General features: G+C 39.0%; 1 protein-coding gene across 2 annotated transcripts in view; it reads right to left on the reverse strand.

Moving 5' to 3' along the window:
* Positions 1-24,530, reverse strand: part of LOC145999689 (uncharacterized) — a 278,774-nt gene that overhangs the window by 71,361 nt on the left and 182,883 nt on the right. For both annotated transcript variants that reach the window (XM_083136905.1, XM_083136904.1), the window contains exons 9-11: positions 22,633-22,772; positions 21,468-21,628; positions 17,454-17,548 (exon numbers count right to left, since the gene is read on the reverse strand). In XM_083136905.1, the coding sequence (XP_082993031.1) occupies positions 17,454-17,548; positions 21,468-21,628; positions 22,633-22,772 (396 nt within the window). The remainder of the gene's footprint in view (positions 1-17,453; positions 17,549-21,467; positions 21,629-22,632; positions 22,773-24,530) is intronic.

Consider the following 24,530-nt stretch of genomic DNA (forward strand, 5'->3'; position numbering starts at 1 on the left):
TAAGTAAGTATTTGTATTTTCTACCTTTGATATGTTGTAATATGTGAAAATTCAGAGGTAGAGCATCGTTTCGTATAAATATTAATATAAGTGTAGCCAAACCAACCATTCTAAGTAATGGAGTCCATTAGTGGTGATGTCAGAAGCAGACAACGAGCTAGAACTGAGTCTACACAACGAGAATGTGTTTTCTTTGTATCCAATTTAATGCTATTTTCATTCGGAAGGGGTAGCTTTAATTATTGTGACAGCAGTTATTTAACAAAATTATGATGCGTATCGTACATCAGTGTAAAGATGAGATTTTGGAGAATACGACTATATATCACACATACCTACAGAGGATAAGGTAAAGAATAACCAGAGAAGAAAATCATGCATTTTCAAAACATTCCACTTCCAAGCACAGCCGAAGCCGACCCAAAGTTTACCCAATCTGAAGTCAGCCACGCTGCTGCTATGGATGATGTGAAACCATGGGAGACCAGCAGCCTCAGGCGATTGAACCGACGACGCCCATTGCCTGAGATTTCCTTTGGAGCATTCACTTTACTCGATATCCTACTCCATTTATTCTTACATTCTCATCTGTCAGGTATATGTTATATATAGAGGTATTCTCCGAAATCTCATCTTTCCATTGATGTACGATGCACATCACAATTTTGTTTCTTAACTGCTGTCACAATAATTAAAGCTACCCCTTCCGAAGGAAAATAGCATTAAATACGAAGAAAACACATTCTCTCGTTGTGTAGACTCAGTCCCAGCACGTTGTCTGCTGAGACGTCAAACTATTGGACTCCATTACATAAATTTCCTGGAAGAATCTGACTGTACTTGAGGGACCCAAATTTGTTTCCAGCGGACGCGTACTTTACGATTTTGTAACGCCACTGCGTCAGATATTTAATATTATAAGAACATTAAGACGTAACAACAAAATGAGATTCACAATTATTATTTTCATCTAAGTCCTAAAATTCAAAGTTAACTGGTACAATTAATGTGCAATAAAGTCTAAATTGCTAATTAAAAAAAGTCAAATTCGAAGAGCTTGTAGGTAGATACTTTGGGTCCCTAGACAGGATTATGGTTTAGCGCACCCCCTTCCACCTGCTCTATCAAGCTCCGACATTTTATGTGCGTCCTTTGATATTTTCCACTTAACCCATGATGTGTGACATTTACATCCTACAAATTTTGCAATAAGGAAACAAAGAACGACTCATTAAATAATATATAGGTTATATTTAAAGATTCTTAGTTTGTATTTCTGATTTTTTTTTAAAAAAAATAGCACATTTAAGGATATTTCAGTTGTCTCACTGACTAAAGAACATCTTAAAAACGTACTATTACTACTACAGAGCATTCCCTGACATTCGCTACAAGACTCGTCAGCAAGCGGCCCAGCGTCATCGCTTGTCTTTCCTGGTGAACAGGGTCCTCGAAAGTCAGTAGAGTCTGCTATTAAAATTGCAGTTTTCATATTGTGTACTAACCTTGACTACAGAATGTGTTGAAAATGATGTCCCTCTGCTGCAACACATTCCTGGCATCTCCGAAGGAAATTGGCATTTACACGTGCAAGTTCATATACTGTAATTCTCCCGATTTCTCGTACAATACTGTCTTTCAACTCATGGATGGTGTGCGGATTGTCTTTGTATACTTCATTTTCTAGATTTAAGAATTTTTGCGGCTCTAAGTGCTGTTGTTTTTGAAACACCCGTTTCTTGTGAGAGGCGGCGGATAGATTTCCGAGGAGACTGTTCTAACCTTTGTCTTATGTCATAGAGTTTTTCCTCACTAAGTACACGCACGTGGGATTTTCTTTCCACTTTGATTCAGAACTGACCCTGTTACTCTAAACTTTTTTTATGAGGTTTAATATAGTGGTCCTATGTGGAATGGGAACACCAGGAAATTTCATTGCAAAACGTCATCGCACTTCTCCACAATTCCTCTTTCCAAAGTAACACTCGACAAGATAAATCCTTTGTTGTAATGTAAACTTTTGTGGTGCCATATTAAGCCACAATCTTCAATACACGGACACGACACAACACAACTTCCAAGGGAGGATTATACTGGCGTCAGTCTGCAACGTCAACAGAAAGGGAAAGAGAGCGAAGGCAGGAAGAGCGAAAAAACAGACTGTAGCATGCGACTGTCGCGGTCCACGTTAACCGGGAAGGACATACGCTGATGCCGGGCCACTTGCGAGTCTCGTAGCGAATGTCAGGGAATGCTCTGTACTTTGGTTAATGAAAATTCCAGCAGCGTGTTACTGTAGTTCTGCCAAGTGTAAATTTCTGTCGCGTACTATTAAATATAATTTTTGTCAAATTAATTATTACTATAGGCTTTAATATAAATATGATAATTTGCTGACGTTTCCTTGATGACTGTGTATCGATTCACATTGATATTTCAAACTTACAGAATGGGTGGTGCCTTGCATTCTAATCTCGCCCAGGGCCTCACGATATGTTGCTACGCCACTGTACCTAAGATTTTGTAACTTCTCTAATTAGTTTCATCATTATGTCAAACCAACTACCACATATTTTCCATATTTGATTGAAGGTATTGAAATAGGTTTGTGTGTCTTGTTCATTTTATGTCACTATTCTGGTCTTGAAATCGTAAATCTTATCTTGGTTTCATTTTTATGTTGTTTGTTTGTTTGTTGAAATGTGTAAATAGAATTGCCTACTATTTGCACCCGTATGAAGATACATGATAACAATTATATTTTGCATCGCATTACTAGATAACTAGCAACAACATGAGCGAACCACAATATGTTGAAAGAGATGACAATATTCCAAAACCTTTTATAATGCAAATTCTGCTTTCATGTTCAATTTTATGGACCATTGTGCCTTAGCGTTCAGGAGGCGAGGGAATCTTGAGCAACTAATTCAGATATTGAATTGGCAAAATTACACCAGAGAGAAAATCAGTGTATCCGTTTGATTGATTCATTCATTTATTTGGTCAATTTATGCACAATAAGGCTAATCGGGACTGGACCAATAGTTTAAAGTGGGATCCGAACCACCAGGTGCCTCCACCGGGTATCGAACCCGGAACCCCTTCATTACAAGGTGACGACACTACCACTGCGCCATAGGGGAGCACCCACCAAAAAAATATAATTTAGAACAACCGCCAGTCACACAAAGTTTCAAAATATTTACGAAGGCACTTTTTGCGAAACTTGGTTTGTATTCCTTTACAGGTGTCAGCAGTGGCGGCGATTAGGGGCAGGGCTGAGAGGGTGCAGTTGTCCTCCCCCACTTTTTACCACTTTTGCACCATGCTAACCTCATGTACCAAGGGAAATTAAACTGTCCTTGCCCCCCACTTTTGCACTTAGGCTCCCTAATTTTGGAACCCAATCACCGACACTGGATGTGAGTGATGCAAATGTTATCTACCAAAGAATAAATGTCTGCAATTTGAAATTGATAAAAGTGATGAACATTTTAAGTGCTCCTTGACCAGTTTAGAATCTGAAAGTTGGCAATGCTGACTGTGTGACTCATGTATCTGGAGACGGTGCAAAACCGGAATGAGCGTTCACTGAAGATAAGTGAGCTTCGTCTTGCAAGGCCTTCCAGTTAACCGTGGACTTTCGATGCTTGATGGGTCAAAACCCAGGTCTACAGTTTTACTCGCCCGCTCACCAGCCAGGCAGGCCTAGTAAGCGATTCTAGCCGATGTGCAGCTCTCTGCTTGAGGCCTTATTTCTTAAAAAATTACTATTATAAATGTTCTAAGGAATCTTCTTGAATATGTATTCTCAAGTAGTAATATATGTATATTAATTAAATTATAATTTTGTAATATTTAACATAAAACAAATTAACATAATGTCTGTATTTCTGCTACTGTTAAAAACCAAAACATCGCTTGTCTTCTATGAGCAAGAATTCTTGTAAGTGAATGTGGAATAGATGATCAGAATCGATGTGAGCTTGCAGATCGAAGCAAAAGCGACAGGCCACAATCTACACAGGGATTTCAAAGCCTCCTTTAGTCTAAAGGAAAACATTCACCGTGTATGCGTGCACAACTGGCGATGTGATACAAGACCCAGTTGGAGTGTCGAGTAAGTTCGAAAAGTTGCATTTATTTCTTAAGATTGGTTTCCAAGAGACATGTGCTGCTTCCATCTGAAAGCTCCGTTTGTCTTCTATACTCTGTTCTGGGAATCTCTGGAGCAAGCGAAAGAAAACAAGGGTCTGCACAAGTAGTAACTCGAGAAAAAAGTAACTTGACCAATGAACGCGTGACAGGGAACATAATTGCATGGTGGAGGGAAAACGACTGCAGCTACTAACCGCTTCCAGGATCGTGTACTGCTTCGCCCCGCCCACAAGCTTTCTCCCCTTCCGTAATGTAACACGTGGCCTTTCTCCAGGGATTCCCGGGACAGAGTATAGAAGGGAGCTTTCATATGGAAGCGGCACATGTCTCTTGGGAACCAATCTTAAGAAGTAAATGCAACAGTGTCAGATTTTGAACACGTTATCGAACATGTTAGCCCAACTTTTTCTGCAGCTACAAGTCCCCTTGCGTAATCTTTAAGGCGTTTACAGGGTATAATGTGAAGAATCTCTGGCGGTGCAACTTCTTTGTCTGTTGTGATACTTTCAGAGATGGTTCAAAGAGGATCATTAAGAGAAGGCTTATTGGTTGCCCACATCCCTACCTCATCAGCTACGTATAACAGGTAAGGGGCAAGTTTGTACTTGAAAGTTTTCTCTGAATTGGTCTTGTGATTTTTAGTAAAATAATTTATTAAATAAAAACTCTGGATCAACTGGATACAACACATCTGATTTTCACTTCAGAAGTGACCGCTCCAGTGATTAACTCTCTCTTAATTTTGTTCAAACTTGACATTTGCCAAATTTTTTCGAACGACCCTCAACATTCCAACATCATAAGCATCAGAAGGATTGGTTTTCTTAATCCCTATTACTTCTCTAATCATTGACTTTATTATTTTCCTGTAGTTTACGGTTATTAAAAGCATAAGAAAACAGTTTTTCGTTGTGACGTTTCAGGAGAACACACACTCCCTTCATCAGACATTTATTTTCATTTTGACTAAAGATACTTGATTACAAGGTGACGACTCTACCACTGCGCCATCGGGGAGGCCCATATTTCACATACAGAACTGCATGCAATGATAAAAGTAACTGAACTCATAAATGACATTCTGCAAGAAAGAACAAATGTAATAAGTACAGTTTTATAGAAGATAAATACAACAAAACATGATGGAAAAGATTTTTTCGTTTCGTGAGTTCCACACTTGCAAAACTGGGCGAAAAATGCACAGAACATTTTTTGTAGAGAATTTTATGTACATTATTTTTTGTCATAACCTCTTTTGCAATAAAATGCTTTTCAAGGGAGATGTTAGCAAAAAACAGTGGTTTTGGGTGTCATTTTTCCAAGATGGCGGCCAAATCCGGGGTGGTAGAGGGGTGAAACATTAGTTTGTTAAGAAGCCTTTTATGAAGATAATAAAATTTGTTCCAGCTTTCCCTGATTTTTTCCTTATTGGACTACCTTATTGACTGGTCTACTACGTATATAAAAATAAATTTGAAGGTAATAATACACTGACATAATTGGCAAACCTATGCATCTGGATTTTCTGAATCAAAGTTGGCAGAATAGTACTTGATGAGATAATTGTTTATGTTATGTTGTGCCTTACCTAAATTTTAGAGTTTAGAAACATGTGTTTTGTTATATTTGCATTCTAAAGATGTTCTCATTTAAAACAATGTACAGCACATTGCTCTTCACTGACATACAATTTTGACCATTAAGGTTGACATATCTCTGGAATTGTTCTATTACTATTAATACTGAAATTCAATACACTTGATATTTCTGAATTAATACATATGGAATGTTGACATGATTATCAGTCACACTATTCTAGGTTCATTGATTGATTGAATTAAAATTATAGGGTGTGTCAATTCATTTAGCCATTTTGCGCCCTTTAAATGTATATGGGGAAATATCCCCTCATCTAAGATTCTTAGTTAAAAATTTAAAACAAGGGTATAAAGAGCACATTGGGAAAAACTAAAAGTGCAAGGTTGTAAGAGGACCTGCAAAAGAAAAACACCACATTTAAAAGTATGAATATACTAAAAAAAGCAATTTCAAAATTCTTCACTTTTCTTGACCTTTCTTTCCTCTTTCTTGACTATTTTCCCCTCTTAGCATTTATTTAATCCCCCACTTCCCTGAATAGACCAGGTGGGCACCTAAAAGTATCACAGTGAATAGTTCTGAAACATGAAGGTTTACGGCAATTCTGACGTCACCGATGTAAATGTAGTCAAGGGGCCCAGTGGACAGAGCATTTCTGGTCTCTAGTTGCCATCTTGGATTCAGCTCATGTTCTTGAAATTGGAAGGGGGTCAAGTGAAACACGATTTCAGGGTAGAATTGACTCAGAAACACGAAACAGGAGTTGTTTTCTATAAAACTTCATTCTGAAGAAAGTTAGTATTGGCCGAAATAGGATTGTCAGCAATGTAATGGCAGGTTGTTATCCTTGTTCCAGGTGAACGAGCATGTCACGAACTCGTCAAGATCACATAGAAATGGTGCTGCTGAGGTGCCTCAGAGTGAGTGTGGGCGTCCGCAATGCCCAGCATACACATTTACCACAGACATCACAAGAAGACGTGGACCAAATTCCGGGAGACCACCTCGAATAAGAAACGAGAAGTGCCACTGATATGCGGTTTTCGCACAAACAACAAGCAGAATGCGGGTCACAAAAGTATCATATGTATTCGGGGTTCCGACAATTATCAGAAAGTCAAATGTCCCGAACAAAGGGACATGTTTTGACATGGGACGGGTATGCGTTACAAATAAGGATGAAGATACAGATTGACATTGTAATAATGTTAAACGAAACAAAGTTCAGACTGCCCCACTTGACCTCCAGTACTGCTATGACAGATGCAGGCTCGCTGCCACGGCAGTCCTGCTAACATACCACGTGGCCATTTCCGAAACATAAACCTCAAGAGACCAGTACTCGGTAATAGACGTCTACAAGTAATACCTAGATAGTCAGCATCCTTTATTTCAGATGGTAATGTGCAATGTACAAATAATCATGACACAAGATACGGGTACTCTACATGACAAGCATGCTTGTGCTATGAACGACAAGTTGCTTCTTTCAAAGGGTATGTTCGAGATGGCGGCCATCAGCTGCAATACAGGCTTGCAGTCTAACACACAGAGATAGTTGCACACTGTGTATCATGTCTCGTGTAATTCCTACACACGCTACGCCAATGCGGTGTTTCATGTCTGCCTGTGTGGTCAGTATGTTCCCGTAGACAACCTCTTTCAGTGTTTCCCAGAGGAAAAAATCCAAAGGTGTAAAGTCAGGGGAGTGAGATAGCCACAGAATACGTCCTCCTTGTCCAATCCAACAATGTGGAAACATATTCTGCACACAATCCTTACTGCAATTTACACTATGAGCTGGGCACCCATCATGTTGATACAACATGATTTTCCTAGTCTGAAACGGAATGTCCTCTAACATTGGTGGAAGTTCATGTGATAGGAAGTTGATATACTTGTTGGCATTCAGTGTGAATGAAAAACGGCCCTGAGGTGATCACCACGATACCAGATCACACATTCGCACTCCACGGACATTGGTGTTCCACCTGTCGAAGCCAATATGGATTTGTTACGGACCAATAGTGCATGAAGCGAAGGTTGACATGACCATGATTTCTAAAGGTTGCCTCGTCAGTAAACTAGATACACTACAAATCAGGTGTGTCGTTTCTTAATGCCCATGTACAAAAATTCACATGGTTTTAAAATCATTCCCATGGAGTTCTTGATGGAGTGAAACATGATATGGGTGGAACCTGTGGTGACGAAGAATGCGTAGCACACTTCGTTTACTTATCGCACTGTCCCTAGCGATAGCATGGTAGCTAATGTGTGGATCGACAGCAACAGCAGCTAGCACGTTGGTTTCACCCACTTCTCCAGTCACCGTCTTGTTTCGAGTACATTTGCGAGGTGTTACACTGCCGGTTTCCCTCAGCTGAGAGAAAAGCTTGTCAAACAGTCCTTGTGACGGTTGACGTATGTCTGGATATATCTCTGCATACACATGAAACGATAACATGGCATTTTTCCTACATTCTCCATACACTAGGATCATGTCGGCCATTTCTGCGATCATGAACACCATCTTCTCCAGTGTACCTATGTAGCCCGACTCACTTGTCTGCACTAACATGGTCCACGGTTGTTTCAGAAATGGCCACGTGGTATGTTAGCAGGACTGCCGTGGCAGCGAGTCCGGACCTGTCATAGCAGTACTGGCGGTCAAGTGGGGCAGTCAGAACTTTGCTTTCTTTAACATTATAAACATGTCAATCCGTATCTCCGTCCTTATTTGTACTTGTATCATGTAACATAGGCCCGTCCCATTTCAAAACATGTCCTTTTGTTCGAGACATTTGACTTTCCGATAATTGTTGGAACCCCAAATACATAATACTTTTGTGACCCGCATTCTACTTGCCGTTTGTGCGAAAACCGCATATCAGTGGCACTTCTCGTTTCTTATTCAAGGTGGACTCCCTGAATTTGGTCCAAATTTTCTTGTGGTGTCTGTGGCAAATATGGATGCAATGCCCACACTCACCCTGAGGCCACCACTCAGCAGTACCATTTCTATGCAATCTGATGAGTTTACGACATGTTGGTTCACCTGGAACAAGGATAACAACCTGCCATTACATTGCTGACAATCCTACTTCAGTCAATACTAACTTTCTTCAGAATTTCTAGCCTGAAATTGTGTATCACATGACCCCCTTCCAATTTCAAGAACATGAGCTGAATCCAAGATGGCAGACTTCAAGATGGCGACTAGAGAACAAACATGCTGTGTCCGCTGGGCCCCTTGACCACATTTACATCCGTGACGTTAGAACTGCCGTAAACCTTCATGTTTCAGAACTATTTGCTGTGGTACTTTTTGGTGCCCCACCCGGTAGATATTTGATTGAATGAAAAACCCCTACCACAAGATCGGTTAAGATGAAAACTGCAACTGTACTTTAACAAGAAATTTAGACTTGCTTTAATTATTAATGCACGTAAAAATGAATGCTTCAAACTTCATCATGCCCACAATATTTAATATCTTTACAAAACTTCCCGCATACAAGAATGTAAATTCTTAAGAAAGAAATTGAACAAATATTAACCACAACTTAATAAAATTTTAGATTTCCAAATTTTCAATTTTTTCAAATCCCAGTACAGGTATATAACAATGAAAGTTCACTATACTGTGAAAACTAAAATAAAAAACAAAATTCTTGACCAAAAGCATAATTTCATGACCTTTTCTTCACCTACCTGTTGATTTCTTAATATTCTTGACTGGTAAAAACACTGTTATGCTTTGTTAATGTTTTTTTCTGTGTAAACCAATGTATGTGTAAATTTATCTGCCGTCTGTAATTGGAGGCAGTAAATAAATAAATAAATGAAATATAAATGAATATATGATGGATGTGGTAAACACAGTTTAAAATTACTTACGTGAAATATGGAATTTCCAAATTTGTCGTAAGTAATAAATGAATAATCCTGGAATTTTCCAGAATCCTCAATTTTTCCACAGTATTCATTACACAATAAATTGTTATATTTTAAATTTATTTCCCCCCACATAGCCACAACATTCTCAACTTCTTTATTATTATTGAAGATGAGCCAGGTAAAACACTACTCCATGGATTTTGGCCAATGTACACAAATCAGAGTATTGGTAATTTTACCAATAATTTTATCAATCAAATAATTTATAAATAGCCTGTAATTTTGTACAATATTCTACAATTAGTATTATTATGAATGAAAACATATAATTCATATTCATATGGCCCAGGTATTAGTATATGATTACTAGGTTTGTTCTCCATGGCTAGAAGAGAAATCATAGACTGATATATTCTGTTACTAGCTTTCTGTATCGTGCTACAATGTACCTACGTAGGTATGTGAATGTTTAGGACATACATCCAGTTTTCAATTGAATATGTTATTTGTTCAACGTCTGGTGTTTATCTCATACTACTAATACTAACCTGTATATCCATGCCCTTCACATGAACCTTTGTACATGAAGGAAACGATCCACTGGCTTATGCTGGTTTGTGCCACTCTAGGTATACCAAACACTGTCATATTGAACAACAGGCCAACGTTCACTTTGGTCGAATTTTGTAACTTCTGCCTTAAGAATGGGACCAAACATATCACTTCACCACCTTATCACCACTCTACCAACAGCTTAGCTGAATGATATGTTCGTACTGTCAAGACCAGCATTGCCAAGCTCATAACTTGCAATCGCCAACCTCCTTTTCATCCTTCAGAAAACTCAACTGGATGGCCATGAAAGCCTACAAGCAGTGTTGGTCTCGCAACACTGGCCTAAGTTTTGGTGGGAACTCAATGATGTATCTCAGGCCTGTGAATCTCCATTCAAATTGACGAAGTCAGCGAAACAGTTTCAGAAAGACTCTTCGTTGAGGTGTGGTACCTTCTCCATCAGTTCAGTCATTTAATTTCTATCCCCTGAGCATGGTACTCCAAATTACACCAGAGGAGTTGTTCTTCATCGTCTTCAGGATAGTATCCTTTATGAGATCATACTAGAAGATGGAGTCACATGAGTGGTACACCCCAGGTGATTGAAGAGATGTGTCCACCGCCCTCACCCTCAGAGATCGCTCTCACCCTCCACAGCCCTCACCCTCCGACATCGCAGTCGCCTTTGCCCTCCACCGCCCTGACCCTCCAAGATCGCATTCGCCCTCACCCTCCACCGCTCTCACCATTTACAGTCTTCTGGAGGGTGAGGGTGAGGTCTGCCCTCATGAGGGTCACCCTCCGGAGATTGTAACAATCTCCCAATTTGATATCTGAAAATATGCAAGTTTCGTAAAGCTGTTTTGAGTTCATTTTTTGCTGATGAGCTAATCGAGACTAAATATACAGTTTCAAGTGGATTCCAAACCAGAATGATTATCGAGTGTGGTGTTGTTTAATGTGTCCTAGGTGCAAACAGATCCCAAGTTGAGCATTTCCTTTTACAGCACGGATTTGAATGCAAGTTGAGGAAGAGTTTGGAAAATGGAAAGGGGGGGGGGGGTGAATTTGAATTTGACTGAAGCAAAGAAAACGTAACTTTTTTTACGATGTGTTTTAGACAGCCGAAACGGAACTAAATTTACAGCCCCAAGTTTCTTTTTCTCTGGTGCCGAGAAAGGTTGTGTTGTTTCTCAAGAGAATCTTATCTTACCAGTTAATCCTGTAACGGACACTGTGAACCCACATAAAATCCAATATTCATTCTGTCCGATTATCACCAATCTTTTGCTCGCGCCAGTGTGACTGCTGTCAACATTTATCCAAGTTTCGGTTCTTGAGATAAACGACAGATTGTTTTCCTTTCTGTAGGTCTCTGTGCAAACGGTTTCTTATGAACTAGAATTGTAAGAATTTTTGCGGAAGAGCAACGACTGTGCACAATTGAAAAAAATACCGTCTTTTAAAATACTTTATTGGTGAAAATGATGTCATGTTCTATTTTCCTTCCCACAAGATGCCTCCTGTGCATAACAAGTTGTATAACTATGCAGGATAAATGGTGTTACCATCTCCTTGGAATATTTGTCCCTGTCCTCATTTTGTGTAACATTTTTTACACTTTCTTTAAAACTTACAATATTATTATATATACATATAAAGCTTATTTTCTGAGCTACTACCAAGTATAAAACATCCATTGTGGGGGTGATTTATACTCTACTTTAATTACACCTGAAAAACAGGTGCCATCTTGAAAAGTTTGGTAACTCGAAGTCCTTCAATTTGAAGTCGATATTTTTTGGTCCCTTGAACTTCATATTAACGATTTTTTACTGTATATATCAACAAGCACAACTACAAATTACCAGGTTGCATTTTTTTAGTAATAATATTAAAAATATATATATATATATATACAATTGAAATGGCCATTTACCATGATTTTTCCATTTGTAACGGAACGATTTGCAACACCGAGAAAAACAATGCCGCACTGGCAGAATTCGAGTATGAACCTCCCGTCACACGGGATGTGTATCAGCGGTGTTTGTCAGGCAAGAAATAATGGAAAATAACTTCCCAAGTGCTGCAAATCCATAACATAATTTTGATCTCGCTTCTACTACAGAATGAACAAGGTGGTTACAGAAGTGAAAGCTTTGGGATACTAAACACATTGGATTAAGAGGGGCAGGTGGCGTGGTGCATTACATGTGTATTACAGTGCACAAAATGAATTTCAAACAAATCATATACCCAGTAGTAATTGCAGCTTTCCGGCAAGGTAATCCGAGAACACTTGTTCGTATACCTATATAAGACTGGGAGTCTTACCAACTAAACTGTCACAACTTTGGAAGGTGGCTCCTCACCTGGTGTTAAAAATCAACACCTTCCCCTGGCAAGAATGAAGACATGAGTCATTGCTAGTTGTGCTACCGAAGCAAGAGAACATTTGTGTTTAGCTTCCATGACGGAATGGGGCAAGTATAAAAACCATGTGGCTGTTATAGCACTCCAGAAGATAGAGAAGTCAGCTGGCAAAATTTTCAGGACCCTCCAGAAGCTCTGAATCTCAAAGAGGTTCATGTATCATACTATCCAGCATTTCATTGACACTGGAACAGGGAATGAGAGGCCCAGAGAGAGAGGAACAGCCATGCACCGTAAGGACTGTGCAACTTGTGAAATCAGTACAGTGTGTTCCAACAGTCACTGTGCACACACTCATTTCAATGTCCAGAGATTGTCAGGGAACATGGATCCAAGAAATGTCAACATATAGTTATGGGTAAGGGTGCAGAGACTAGACAACAAGCAGGTCTGGACACGATGCTGCATGTTCGTAAAAACGGAGTTGGGGTTTCCTGAGTAATGTTTTGTATTGCGGTGGATACTGCATATTGCAGATTATCAAATGTTTTTTATTTTTTATTTTGCACATAAACATGTCCCTAGAAATAACTTCACGGATGAAAAAGTCTGGTGGAGAGAAATCAGGTGAGATTGGAGGCCACATACTTCCAACTCTCTGGATTACAAATTGTGGTCTGTGGTTTAAGACATGACTAGCAACAAGCCACCCCAGTATTGTCAGTCTGAAGCACTCCCTGGGAAAGGTAGTGGCAGATCTTCCTCTCGATGCAGTGCGCAATGCAATTCATGAGTGGCCACAGAGACTTAGGGCATGTGTGCATGCCAAAGGTGCTCATTCTGAACAATGATTATTGATTGATTGAATTGGTGTTTTAAGTTCACTTTATGCACAGTAAGGCTAATCAGGACTTGACCTACAGTTTAAAGTGGGATCCGAACCACTATAAGCCTGCACCAGGTATTGAACCCGGGACCCCTTGATTAGAAGGTGACGACGCTACCACTACGCCATCGGGAAGGCCTGAACACTGATTAGTGCTTTGTCTTCACAATATATTTGTGTAACACATATGTGTGTAATAATACAAGATCTTAAAATATCTTCGTTACTTCATTCAAAACCTTGCGACAGTAATTGTGTTAAGACTGGGCATGTAGAGAACACTTTCGACAAACAGAAGTTTATACAAAATATCCCAGCCAGATCATTGAATTTTAGAAAGGCAAACTTTCTTGGAATCTACAAAATGTTACATGATATAAACTAGGCACCTATTAGTAGTATGGACAATGTGGATGATGCTGTAAGGCACCAAAGTGCCACTTCAAGATTCGCTCGCTGGAATTACTAGAATGCCACTTCACACCAGAAATGATCAGTCTGTTAAAAAGAAAAGAAAACCACACTGACGTCTACCTACTTTAGCTAAGGTGCACAGTACTACGAACAAACCGACAGTGTGGCAATGGGCTCACCACTCTTGCCTGCCATAGCCAATTTTTCATGGAAAACTTTTAAGCATGAAGCATTGCACACAGCTCCGTTATAATCCACCACCTTCTACAGATACGTCAACGACAACATAATTGTCTGGCCGCATGGTAAAGAAACTCTTCAGCCATTTCTAGACCACCTAAACAAACAACACCCAAATATCAAGTTCACCATGGAGACTGAGAAGTATAACGGCCTGCCGTTCCTGGATATTCTCATCAAATGCAAGCCAGATGGATCCTTGGGACACAGTGTATATCGGAAACTGACTCACAATGATCTATATCTCTATGCCAACAATCTTCACCACCTGTGTTAACGAGCTACAGCACTTTTCACTTTATTTCACCGGGCCATCTCCATCAGTGACAAGGAGCATATATCAGAAGAAATACAGCATTTTCACATGCCTTTTAAACAGAATGGGTACTCGTGTCCTGGTCGAGCCTGCCTTTTCCGGTGAAAAATTCTACCGAGTATATCTCCTGTGTGTGCCTAATTTAAAGAAATAACATCTCTATTCTGGGAGGATCCTGGCAATGTGGAAGTCTACAGTCTTTCAAAGGCAACAGATCCTGTTGCAGTAGCGCTCACAGAGACTATTCCACAGAGGTAAAACAGCGATAGCGAAAAATCAGGTGAGGGCAGGTCTGCTTGGTAGCTCAGTGGTAGAGCAATCGCACGGTATGCCAGAGACCCGGGTTCAAGTCCTTGTTGAGCTTGCATTTTTCACTGAAAAATTCTACGAGTAATCTCCTGTGTGTGTCTAATTTAAAGAATTAACATCTCTATGCTGGGAGGATCCTGGCAATGTGGAAGTCTACAGTCTTTCAAAGGCAACAGATCCTGTTGCAGTAGCGCTCACAGAGACTATTCCACAGAGGTAAAACAGCGATAGCGAAAAATCAGGTGAGGGCAGGTCTGCTTGGTAGCTCAGTGGTAGAGCAATCGCACGGTATGCCAGAGACCCGGGTTCAAGTCCTTGTTGAGCCTGCATTTTTCACTGAAAAATTCTACGAGTAATCTCCTGTGTGTGTCTAATTTAAAGAATTAACATCTCTATGCTGGGAGGATCCTGGCAATGTGGAAGTCTACAGTCTTTCAAAGGCAACAGATCCTGTTGCAGTAGCGCTCACAGAGACTATTCCACAGAGGTAAAACAGCGATAGCGAAAAATCAGGTGAGGGCAGGTCTGCTTGGTAGCTCAGTGGTAGAGCAATCGCACGGTATGCCAGAGACCCGGGTTCAAGTCCTTGTTGAGCCTGCATTTTTCACTGAAAAATTCTACGAGTAATCTCCTGTGTGTGTCTAATTTAAAGAATTAACATCTCTATGCTGGGAGGATCCTGGCAATGTGGAAGTCTACAGTCTTTCAAAGGCAACAGATCCTGTTGCAGTAGCGCTCACAGAGACTATTCCACAGAGGTAAAACAGCGATAGCGAAAAATCAGGTGAGGGCAGGTCTGCTTGGTAGCTCAGTGGTAGAGCAATCGCACGGTATGCCAGAGACCCGGGTTCAAGTCCTTGTTGAGCCTGCATTTTTCACTGAAAAATTCTACGAGTAATCTCCTGTGTGTGTCTAATTTAAAGAATTAACATCTCTATGCTGGGAGGATCCTGGCAATGTGGAAGTCTACAGTCTTTCAAAGGCAACAGATCCTGTTGCAGTAGCGCTCACAGAGACTATTCCACAGAGGTAAAACAGCGATAGCGAAAAATCAGGTGAGGGCAGGTCTGCTTGGTAGCTCAGTGGTAGAGCAATCGCACGGTATGCCAGAGACCCGGGTTCAAGTCCTTGTTGAGCCTGCATTTTTCACTGAAAAATTCTACGAGTAATCTCCTGTGTGTGTCTAATTTAAAGAATTAACATCTCTATGCTGGGAGGATCCTGGCAATGTGGAAGTCTACAGTCTTTCAAAGGCAACAGATCCTGTTGCAGTAGCGCTCACAGAGACTATTCCACAGAGGTAAAACAGCGATAGCGAAAAATCAGGTGAGGGCAGGTCTGCTTGGTAGCTCAGTGGTAGAGCAATCGCACGGTATGCCAGAGACCCGGGTTCAAGTCCTTGTTGAGCCTGCATTTTTCGCTGAAAAATTCTACGAGTAATCTCCTGTGTGTGTCTAATTTAAAGAATTAACATCTCTATGCTGGGAGGATCCTGGCAACGTGGAAGTCTATAGTCTTTCAAAGGCAACAGATCCTATTGCAGTAGCGCTCACAGACACTATTCCACACAGGTAACACAGCGATAGTGAAAAATCAAGTGAGGGCAGGTCGGCTCGGTAGCTCAGTGGTAGAGCAATCGCAAGGTATGCCAGAGACCCGGGTTCGAGTCCTGGTTGAGCGTGGTTCAAGAAATGGCTTTCTTCGTTGTAGGTCGTAAAGCTGTTCCTATGCCAATCAAGAGTGAATGACATCTTACGTATTCAATGAGTCACCTGTTGCTATGTGGACCAAGAGTATATCCTCTTGTGTAAACAATAAGCCACCAACACACGCCACCTCCCCCTTCTCCCTCCACAGTGTTTAGCATCACAAATATTTTCCTCTTTAACCATCTTATTTATTCTGTAATAGTAGAAAGCGAGACCAAAACTATGTTTTGAATTTGCTGTGCTCAGGAAGTTATTTTCTATTATTTCTCGCCCAACAAATACCGTTCATATGCATCCCAAGTGACAGGAGGTGATTGCTCGAATTCCACCAGAACGGAACTGCTTTTCTTGGTGTCACAGAACATTACATTACAAAGTGAAAAATCGTGTTAAATGGCATGTAAACTGTTACATGAGCTTTTGAGTTTTATGAGTTTTTCTTAAAAACTTCAAAATATATTTTTTTTCCGTAAATAACGTAACATTTATACGAGGCACAATCAGGACTCTCAAACTAGCAGTTAGCAGCACATTCCTTCATCTTGTAATGAGATTATTTCAACCGCATTGCACATTAGTGTCACCATCTTGAATGGAATACTGTTGCCATATTCAGAAACTTCAGAATCTAAGTTTTACAATGATATATAACATGATAGGGTTCCGTAAACATGAAAAATCAATGCAGGTGTCACAAATTAATAGAATGACCCTGTACAGTTTCATGTTGGCTGTCCAAATTATTCCATGCATGATGCACACCACAGTTTTTGGAGGCAAAAATGTTGGAAACAATTGTGCATTATACATGAATAAATATGGATATTAGGTTTGTTTTACACCAAATTTAGGTTTTCATTCATAGTTTTAACACCAAAATGTCATTATATATCCACTTTTTACCCCAAAATATGTCCAGTTTTTGTACCAAAACCTTGGATCTTTTATTCACCATAAATATGTGGCTCTACATATGTGCATTACTTACCATCAAGCACTCCATATCCCTCAGCTGCAAAGAATTCCATAAGGGGAGCTAGTTGTGGCAGCAGATTTTTTATATGGCATCTCAAGTCATGGCACCTAGAAGCAAAACACAAAAAAAATATAGTAGTATATAGAAAACAAAATTTCACAAATCAAAACACAATACAATATGGTTAACACTTGATATGAAATGTGGACAAATTTAATATAATGTTGAGAATGTTCCAGTATAAAATTATAAATCACAAAATTATTAATTGATTTGATTTATTTTACTTCGCTTCTCTGCCATTTTTGCTTAACTGCAAAAATAAGGATGAGTGATGATGTTGATGAAATTGATGAAAGTGACACTTACAAAGAACATCCATGTCTAGGTTGGGATTCAAACCCACGACCCTGTATCAAAACTAATTCTTCATAATAATGTGTTAGTATTCAAGCAATTATTCAATTTAAATATACACATTAAACATACACACAAAGTAAGTTCCAATCGGCTACAAAAAACAAATGAAATTTCAAACAATTTTATGCTACAACTACTCTGCTACCTAGTTTCTACCACTATTGTGCTACTTGTAAGGATTAAGGCACTAGTTTCCGTATTCCCTCACATCTCTCAATGTTGATGCCTATAACGAATTCCATTTTTTCTTAATTACCGGCAGCAATAGCGGTGCCAACACCATTTACAAATATATAGTCATTGTAGTGCTGTAGTCATGTGTGATTAGGCCAGTCTTCATGAATTGTTCTGCTGCATGGTGAACATGATTGAGCCAACTGAGCACCCACAGGGTGGCCACTGTAAGACCATGATAAAATTCAAGTATAATTCCCGGTTTTCAAGGTGAACTTTCCAAAAATTCAAGGCTACAAGCAGATGTTTTCTCTATTTCAACCTCACGCATTAGCGCTTCTCACTCACCACACGCACACAGGTACAGGTATATTAAGAACAAAAAGTGGCTGTGAGATTCCAATGTATCCAAAAATTCCAATTTACTTCAATTAAATGGTATATATACATATATATAGTGCAGGAGGCCTTAGAAAGATCGCTTCGCGGGCTTACAGCAGACGACAATATGGGTGTGTGTCTGCGAGAACCAATCAGGTCCGCGAATAAGCGAGCCCGGTTGCCACAGCTGCACCCTTCTGGAAGGGTGAGTGACCTCTGCCTCTTGCTACCTCGGCCTGTTTGTTCGGCTGAGGAGCCGACGACACGAGAGTATCGGCAATAGTGTGCGAGCGACGTCTGCTGTTAGCCCGCGAAATGCTCTTTCTAAGGCCTCCTGCACTATAATATTACGTCGTTTGGAAAGTAAGTTCCATCATGCGATAAAATGAAAAATATAAATAGTAATATCATGACCTTTATAGGAGTGAGAATATATACATGGTACAACATTCACACATAATCACCATAAGAATTAAAGCACGCATCACAGCGAGATACCAAGTTCATTATACCCCTATCATAGAACGTTTCCACCTGAATGGAGAACCATTGGGAAACTGCACGTTTCAGTTCTTCATCAGTACCATAATGTTTTCCAGCAAGGAATGCCTTAAGGTGGAGGACAAAATGAAAATCAGATGGGGCAAGATCAGGACTGTAAAGGGGGGGGGGGGTGGTAGTGTTTCCCAATGGAAGGCTGTCAGGAGTTTCTGAGTTGCATTTGCCACGTGCGGACAAGCATTGTTGTGGAGGAGAATGACACCCCAACTGAGCATGCCACGTTGTTTGTTTTGGATTGCAAGACCCAGGTTTTGAAGTGTCACACAATAGGTTTCGGCATTGATGTGCTGTCCACGCTCCATAAATTCCACACGCAATACTCCATGCCTAACCCAAAACACAGTGCACATGATTTTTATTGTTTGTAAGCTTTGGATTTGGTTGCATTTTCCACGGTGATGCGGAGTGCCTCCACCCCATGGTGCTTTGTTTCTGTTCTGGGGTTTCATGCAAAACCCATATCTCGTCTCTAGTCACAATCCGATCCAACAACTCTTCTTTCTCCTCACTATACCGTTTCAAAAACTCTAATGCACTTCCCATTCTTTCCTTTTTGGCATTTTCGGACAGTTGGTGAGGGACCCAACGGTTACACAATTTGCAAAATTTCAAATTCACTGTTACGTTTTCATACAGCACAGTTCTGAAAATTTGTGGAAACTCTAATGACAGCTCAGACAAAGTGAATCGTCTGTTCTCCCTAATCTGTTCTTCCAATAAACGAACCAAATTGGGATTCACAACAGACGGTCGACCACTTCGTTCTTCATCATGAACACTAACCCGTCCAACATGAAACTGTCTCACCCATCTTCTTACCATTGAAGCACTCATTATTCCTTCTCCATACACCTCACAAATCTGACGGTGGATCTCCGCAGCTGGAACATTACGTGCATCCGGAAAACGGACCACACCTCAAACGTGGCGGGAGTTTGGATTCTCCGAAACATAACAACAACGAACTATGCACTACTCTCCTGACCAAATATGGTATGCACCTTCTTTTGAAGTGCAGACACCTGCAAATAAAGCTTTATTAAGGTCAATGAACCATTCAGGTTCTTCAAGGACCATTTGGAATTTTATATCTGATTGGTAGAATATAATTTATTGATATCGCTAAATTTTATATCGGTACTTTATTGGTATTGGCCAAAATTTCACATTGGCCCATCCCTAATTTATATTCAATCAAATCCATAATTATGTTAGTAACTGATGTGATTCTTCTATTTTCTCCCTTAGGAAACATAACTGAACATCCATAAGAATGGTTAAATATTACCAGTACAACAAGTTCCAATGAGGATGGTGGCAGTGGCCACTGAAATTAATAGAACAACGAAGAAACAGTTTTACAGATAAAGTGAGTACTTTTTCCTCTGTAATTATCTACTACCACGTCTCTCATTTCCAAAATATGAATTAAATATTAAATTGTCTAAAAGTCAATAAGTTGAAGCTATTTGTACACATACAGCACAAACCAAAACTGTTAATGCCTGTCAGATGGTTGCATTATCCAGTTAATTGGAAGCTATAATTCACATGGGGTGAGAAATACATACTGGTTCTTTCATATTTAACCCCATGGAAAGTCGTTCACATTCCCCAGGAAATAAGATAGGATATAAATTTTGTAATACTGTAGCATATAAAATTATCTGGCTACAACAAGGAAGACCCAGGTTCAATGGGTATCAATGGGTACCTGGGAGGAAAAGGTGGTCGGGCATGATGCTGATCACATCATTCCATCTATGGCCAGGCTCATGAACACTAACCCGTTCAACACAAAACTGTCTCACCCATCTTCTTACCATTGAAGCACTCATTATTCCTTCTCCATACACCTCACAAATCTGACGGGATACATTAATCTACGAAAAATTGCTAATTGCATGAGAATCTCAAACTCAAATTTACCTAATCAACTTCAAGATATCTTATCTTGCCTTAATCTTCTGTCTGTCAGATAGATTGTTCTACAAAGGACACTAACAAAGTTAATTGTTCAAGAGTTTCAAACTCAGATTTACCTAATCAACTTCAAGATATCTTATATTGCAATAATCTTCCATCAGGCAGATGAACTGTTCTTCAAAGGACACTAACAAAGTAAACAGATTGAGAGAATTCTGTTTTGTTTTCCATGAATCTTTCTTTTCCTTCCTCGATAAAAATAAAAGCTAACTGTAAAACATGTTTAAATTCAATGAGATTTAGATTAATAAAAGTTGCAATTTTTCACGTCTATGGAGAAAAATTCACGCAGAATTCATATAGAATTCGCATGGCCAAAAATTCATGCATAATTCCCAGAATTAAAGGAATTCCCAGTGAGTAGCCACCCTGAACATATAAAGCGGAACCTCATTTTTACTTACTTCAGGAGCGCCATCTGAAAAAACTTAAAATACGGGAAAATGTAAAATCTGGGAATGTGAAATTGGGGATGCACTGTATATGTTGAATTATTGATCCTACCTCTGACCCATTGCAATTTGAAACTGGATTCCATCACAAATCAAAATAGCACACTGAGTCAGCATCTTAGCTTCCATGTAAAGGTTGTACAATTCTTGCATCAAGAGGAAAATTTCACTTCTTACAGGATACAAACACAAAGGAAGGAAAACAACTTCAAACTGAAAAAGAACAAAACAAGGTGAACAAAAACTGGATTTTCTTAATATCAATTTCAGAATTAGCTTTAAAAATTAAGAAATATTAGTGAAGAATTAGAAATGTGCCCTTAAAAAAGCCTATATGTACAGTTTTTAACCGTGTAATGAAATCAAATACATTTATGAAAACTCAATCAAATTAATTAAACAATCGGGAGACTTTAAAATCTACAAAATTATAGGTAGCAACAAAAATGATTTATATTAGGGATAGGACAGATTAGTCAGTACTCTATCAGTACCTGCCGATATAGGCATATCGGTGTATCAGTTCATCATTAAAATTACCGATTATTTTGCCAATCTGATATATCTATAAATATACCTTATAATTCCGGGGTGAGAAATACATACTGGTTCTTTCATATTTAACCCCATGGAAAGTCGTTCACATTCCCCAGGAAATAAGATAGGATATAGATTTTGTAATACTGTAGCATATAAAATTATCTGGCTACAACAAGGAAGACCCAGGTTCAATGGGTATCCATGGGTACCTGGAAGGAAAAGGTGGTCGGGCATGATGCTGATCACATCATTTCATCTATGGCCAGGATCAAGAATATGTGAAGCTCTACCTCCACATCACCTCATATGCCTTTATGGCATGTGTGCAAATACCTATCAATAGTCTTCTGTGATGGTGGCAGCAAGTCTCTGCAATTGATATGTGAATAAAATAAGGGAAGGGGAAGGGGAAGGGGGGCAAAAGTTTAACACACTTATTAATTATTTGTGTTAAGAAGTGGTAATCAAAAATTTATTAAATGAATCATTTGGTTGAAGAAGTGCATAATTCAATAAAGTGAACATATCTATTCAAGAATCATGTTAAAGATTTTGTTCATAAAAATTTAATATTTACAACGCATATCAGTGCAAGTGAAATAAAAGACCTAAGTATGCAAGTCTTACTACTGATACAGTAGTACCTAAGTTTATGGTAATATAAAAATGAAAAGTACCTGATATATTCTGCTGAGTAATGTGTTCAACCACGTTGACAATAATGTGTTGTTAAAAATCAGCTGCACAAGAGTGCATGGAGTTGTCCATGTTGTAGAAGTGCACAAGGAGTCATAGAATGAAGAATTCATCATCATTGCTGCGAAATAGAAAATAAATCTTTAGCATAACTGTTTCAGCTATTGCAAATTCAATAGAACAGGGATCTCACATGAACTCTAAAATGTATTTTCCATTTTCATTTTTTTCCCCAGAGACCTTATTACTGGGGCACAGGACTCTATGTTCTATACTATCGTGAAATGTTTGTAATTATGTCATCAAATGTCAGAAAAATTCCCAGTAAACACAAACATACATATTTATTTATTTGCCTTCTACAGAGAAAGGATATCTCCAATTACAGAGGCATTAATATAACATAAATAATGTGAAAATGAAAATAAGTGAGATTAAATAACATGCATATATATTACATAGTTGTTAACTATAACATAAGTACACTTAGATAACGTAGAGTAATATGAGAGAGAGAGAGAGAGAGAGAGAGAGAGAGAGAGAGAGAGAGAGAGAGAGAGAGAGAGAGAGAGAGAGAGAGAGAGAGAGAGAGAGAGAGAGAGAGAGAGAGAGAGAGAGAGAGAGAGAGAGAGAGAGAGAGAGAGAGAGAGAGAGAGAGAGAGAGAGAGAGAGAGAGAGAGAGTGAGTGAGTGAGTGAGTGAGTGAGTGAGTGAGTGAGTGAGTGAGTGAGTGAGTGAGTGAGTGAGTGAGTGAGTGAGTGAGTGAGTGAGTGAGTGAGTGAGTGAGTGTGTGAGTGAGTGAGTGAGTGTGAGTGAGTGAGTGAGTGAGTGAGTGAGTGAGTGAGTGAGTGAGTGTGAGTGTGTGTGTGTGTGTGTGTGTGTGAGTGTGTGTGTGTGTGAGAGAGAGAGAGAGAGAGAGAGAGAGAGAGAGAGAGAGAGAGAGAGAGAGAGAGAGAGAGAGAGAGAGAGAGACACACACACACACACACACAAAAATTATTCATATATCCACAACCAATATTATCACATTTCTCATGAGGTGTACAGAATAAATATGACCATAATAGGATAGAAACAACAATGAAATAAATACATACACATATTAATGGGCTTAATCCTTAAGCTTATCCACATACATATATTTACATTATATAACACACACACACACATTTATGTGGATATAGGGATACATATAGAACATATTCTACAATAATTAATAAATACAATAAATAATCAACCATTTGTGAAAGTATCTCTGTTGAGTGTGGCTGTTATAGCATTTTTATATTCCAAAATGTTAAGATTAAAGTCAATATTTGGATTTGTGGATGTTATTCTATTATACATACTACTCATTCTAATTAATGGTGATTGTTTGTACTTTTCAGTTTTAGGGATATTATATAGCAATAAATTTCTTATTCTTAAATTACATGTGCTAGCATTGAAACATATTTGGTGAAGAAACTCTCTATTATCCAACAATCCAGTTATAATTTTATAAAGAAATATCTGTTGTCCTAATTCTCTTCTATTGCTGAGTGTCATAAATGAGAATTCCTTCAGTAAAAGGACATATGAAACTCTGTTTGCGTATGCAGACATGTTGTACCTCTTGTAATCTAGGTATCTCAAAAACTTTTTTTGCACTTGTTCTATTTGTTTTATGTGGGTTTTGTAAAGTGGCGACCAAACAATAGATGTATATTCTAGTTTGCTTCTAACTACGGCACTATACAGAAGCTTAATAGAAGTAGTACTGCTAAAATTGAGACAATTTATTATTAGTAAACCCAAAGATCTATACGCATTATTTATTACATGAGATATATGTTCATGAAACGTTAGTTTACAATCAATTATTACTCCCAGATCTTTAA

Source organism: Lepisma saccharinum, chromosome 15, assembly GCF_977018435.1.
Source record: "Lepisma saccharinum chromosome 15, izLepSacc3.1, whole genome shotgun sequence".
NCBI lineage: Eukaryota > Metazoa > Arthropoda > Insecta > Zygentoma > Lepismatidae > Lepisma > Lepisma saccharinum.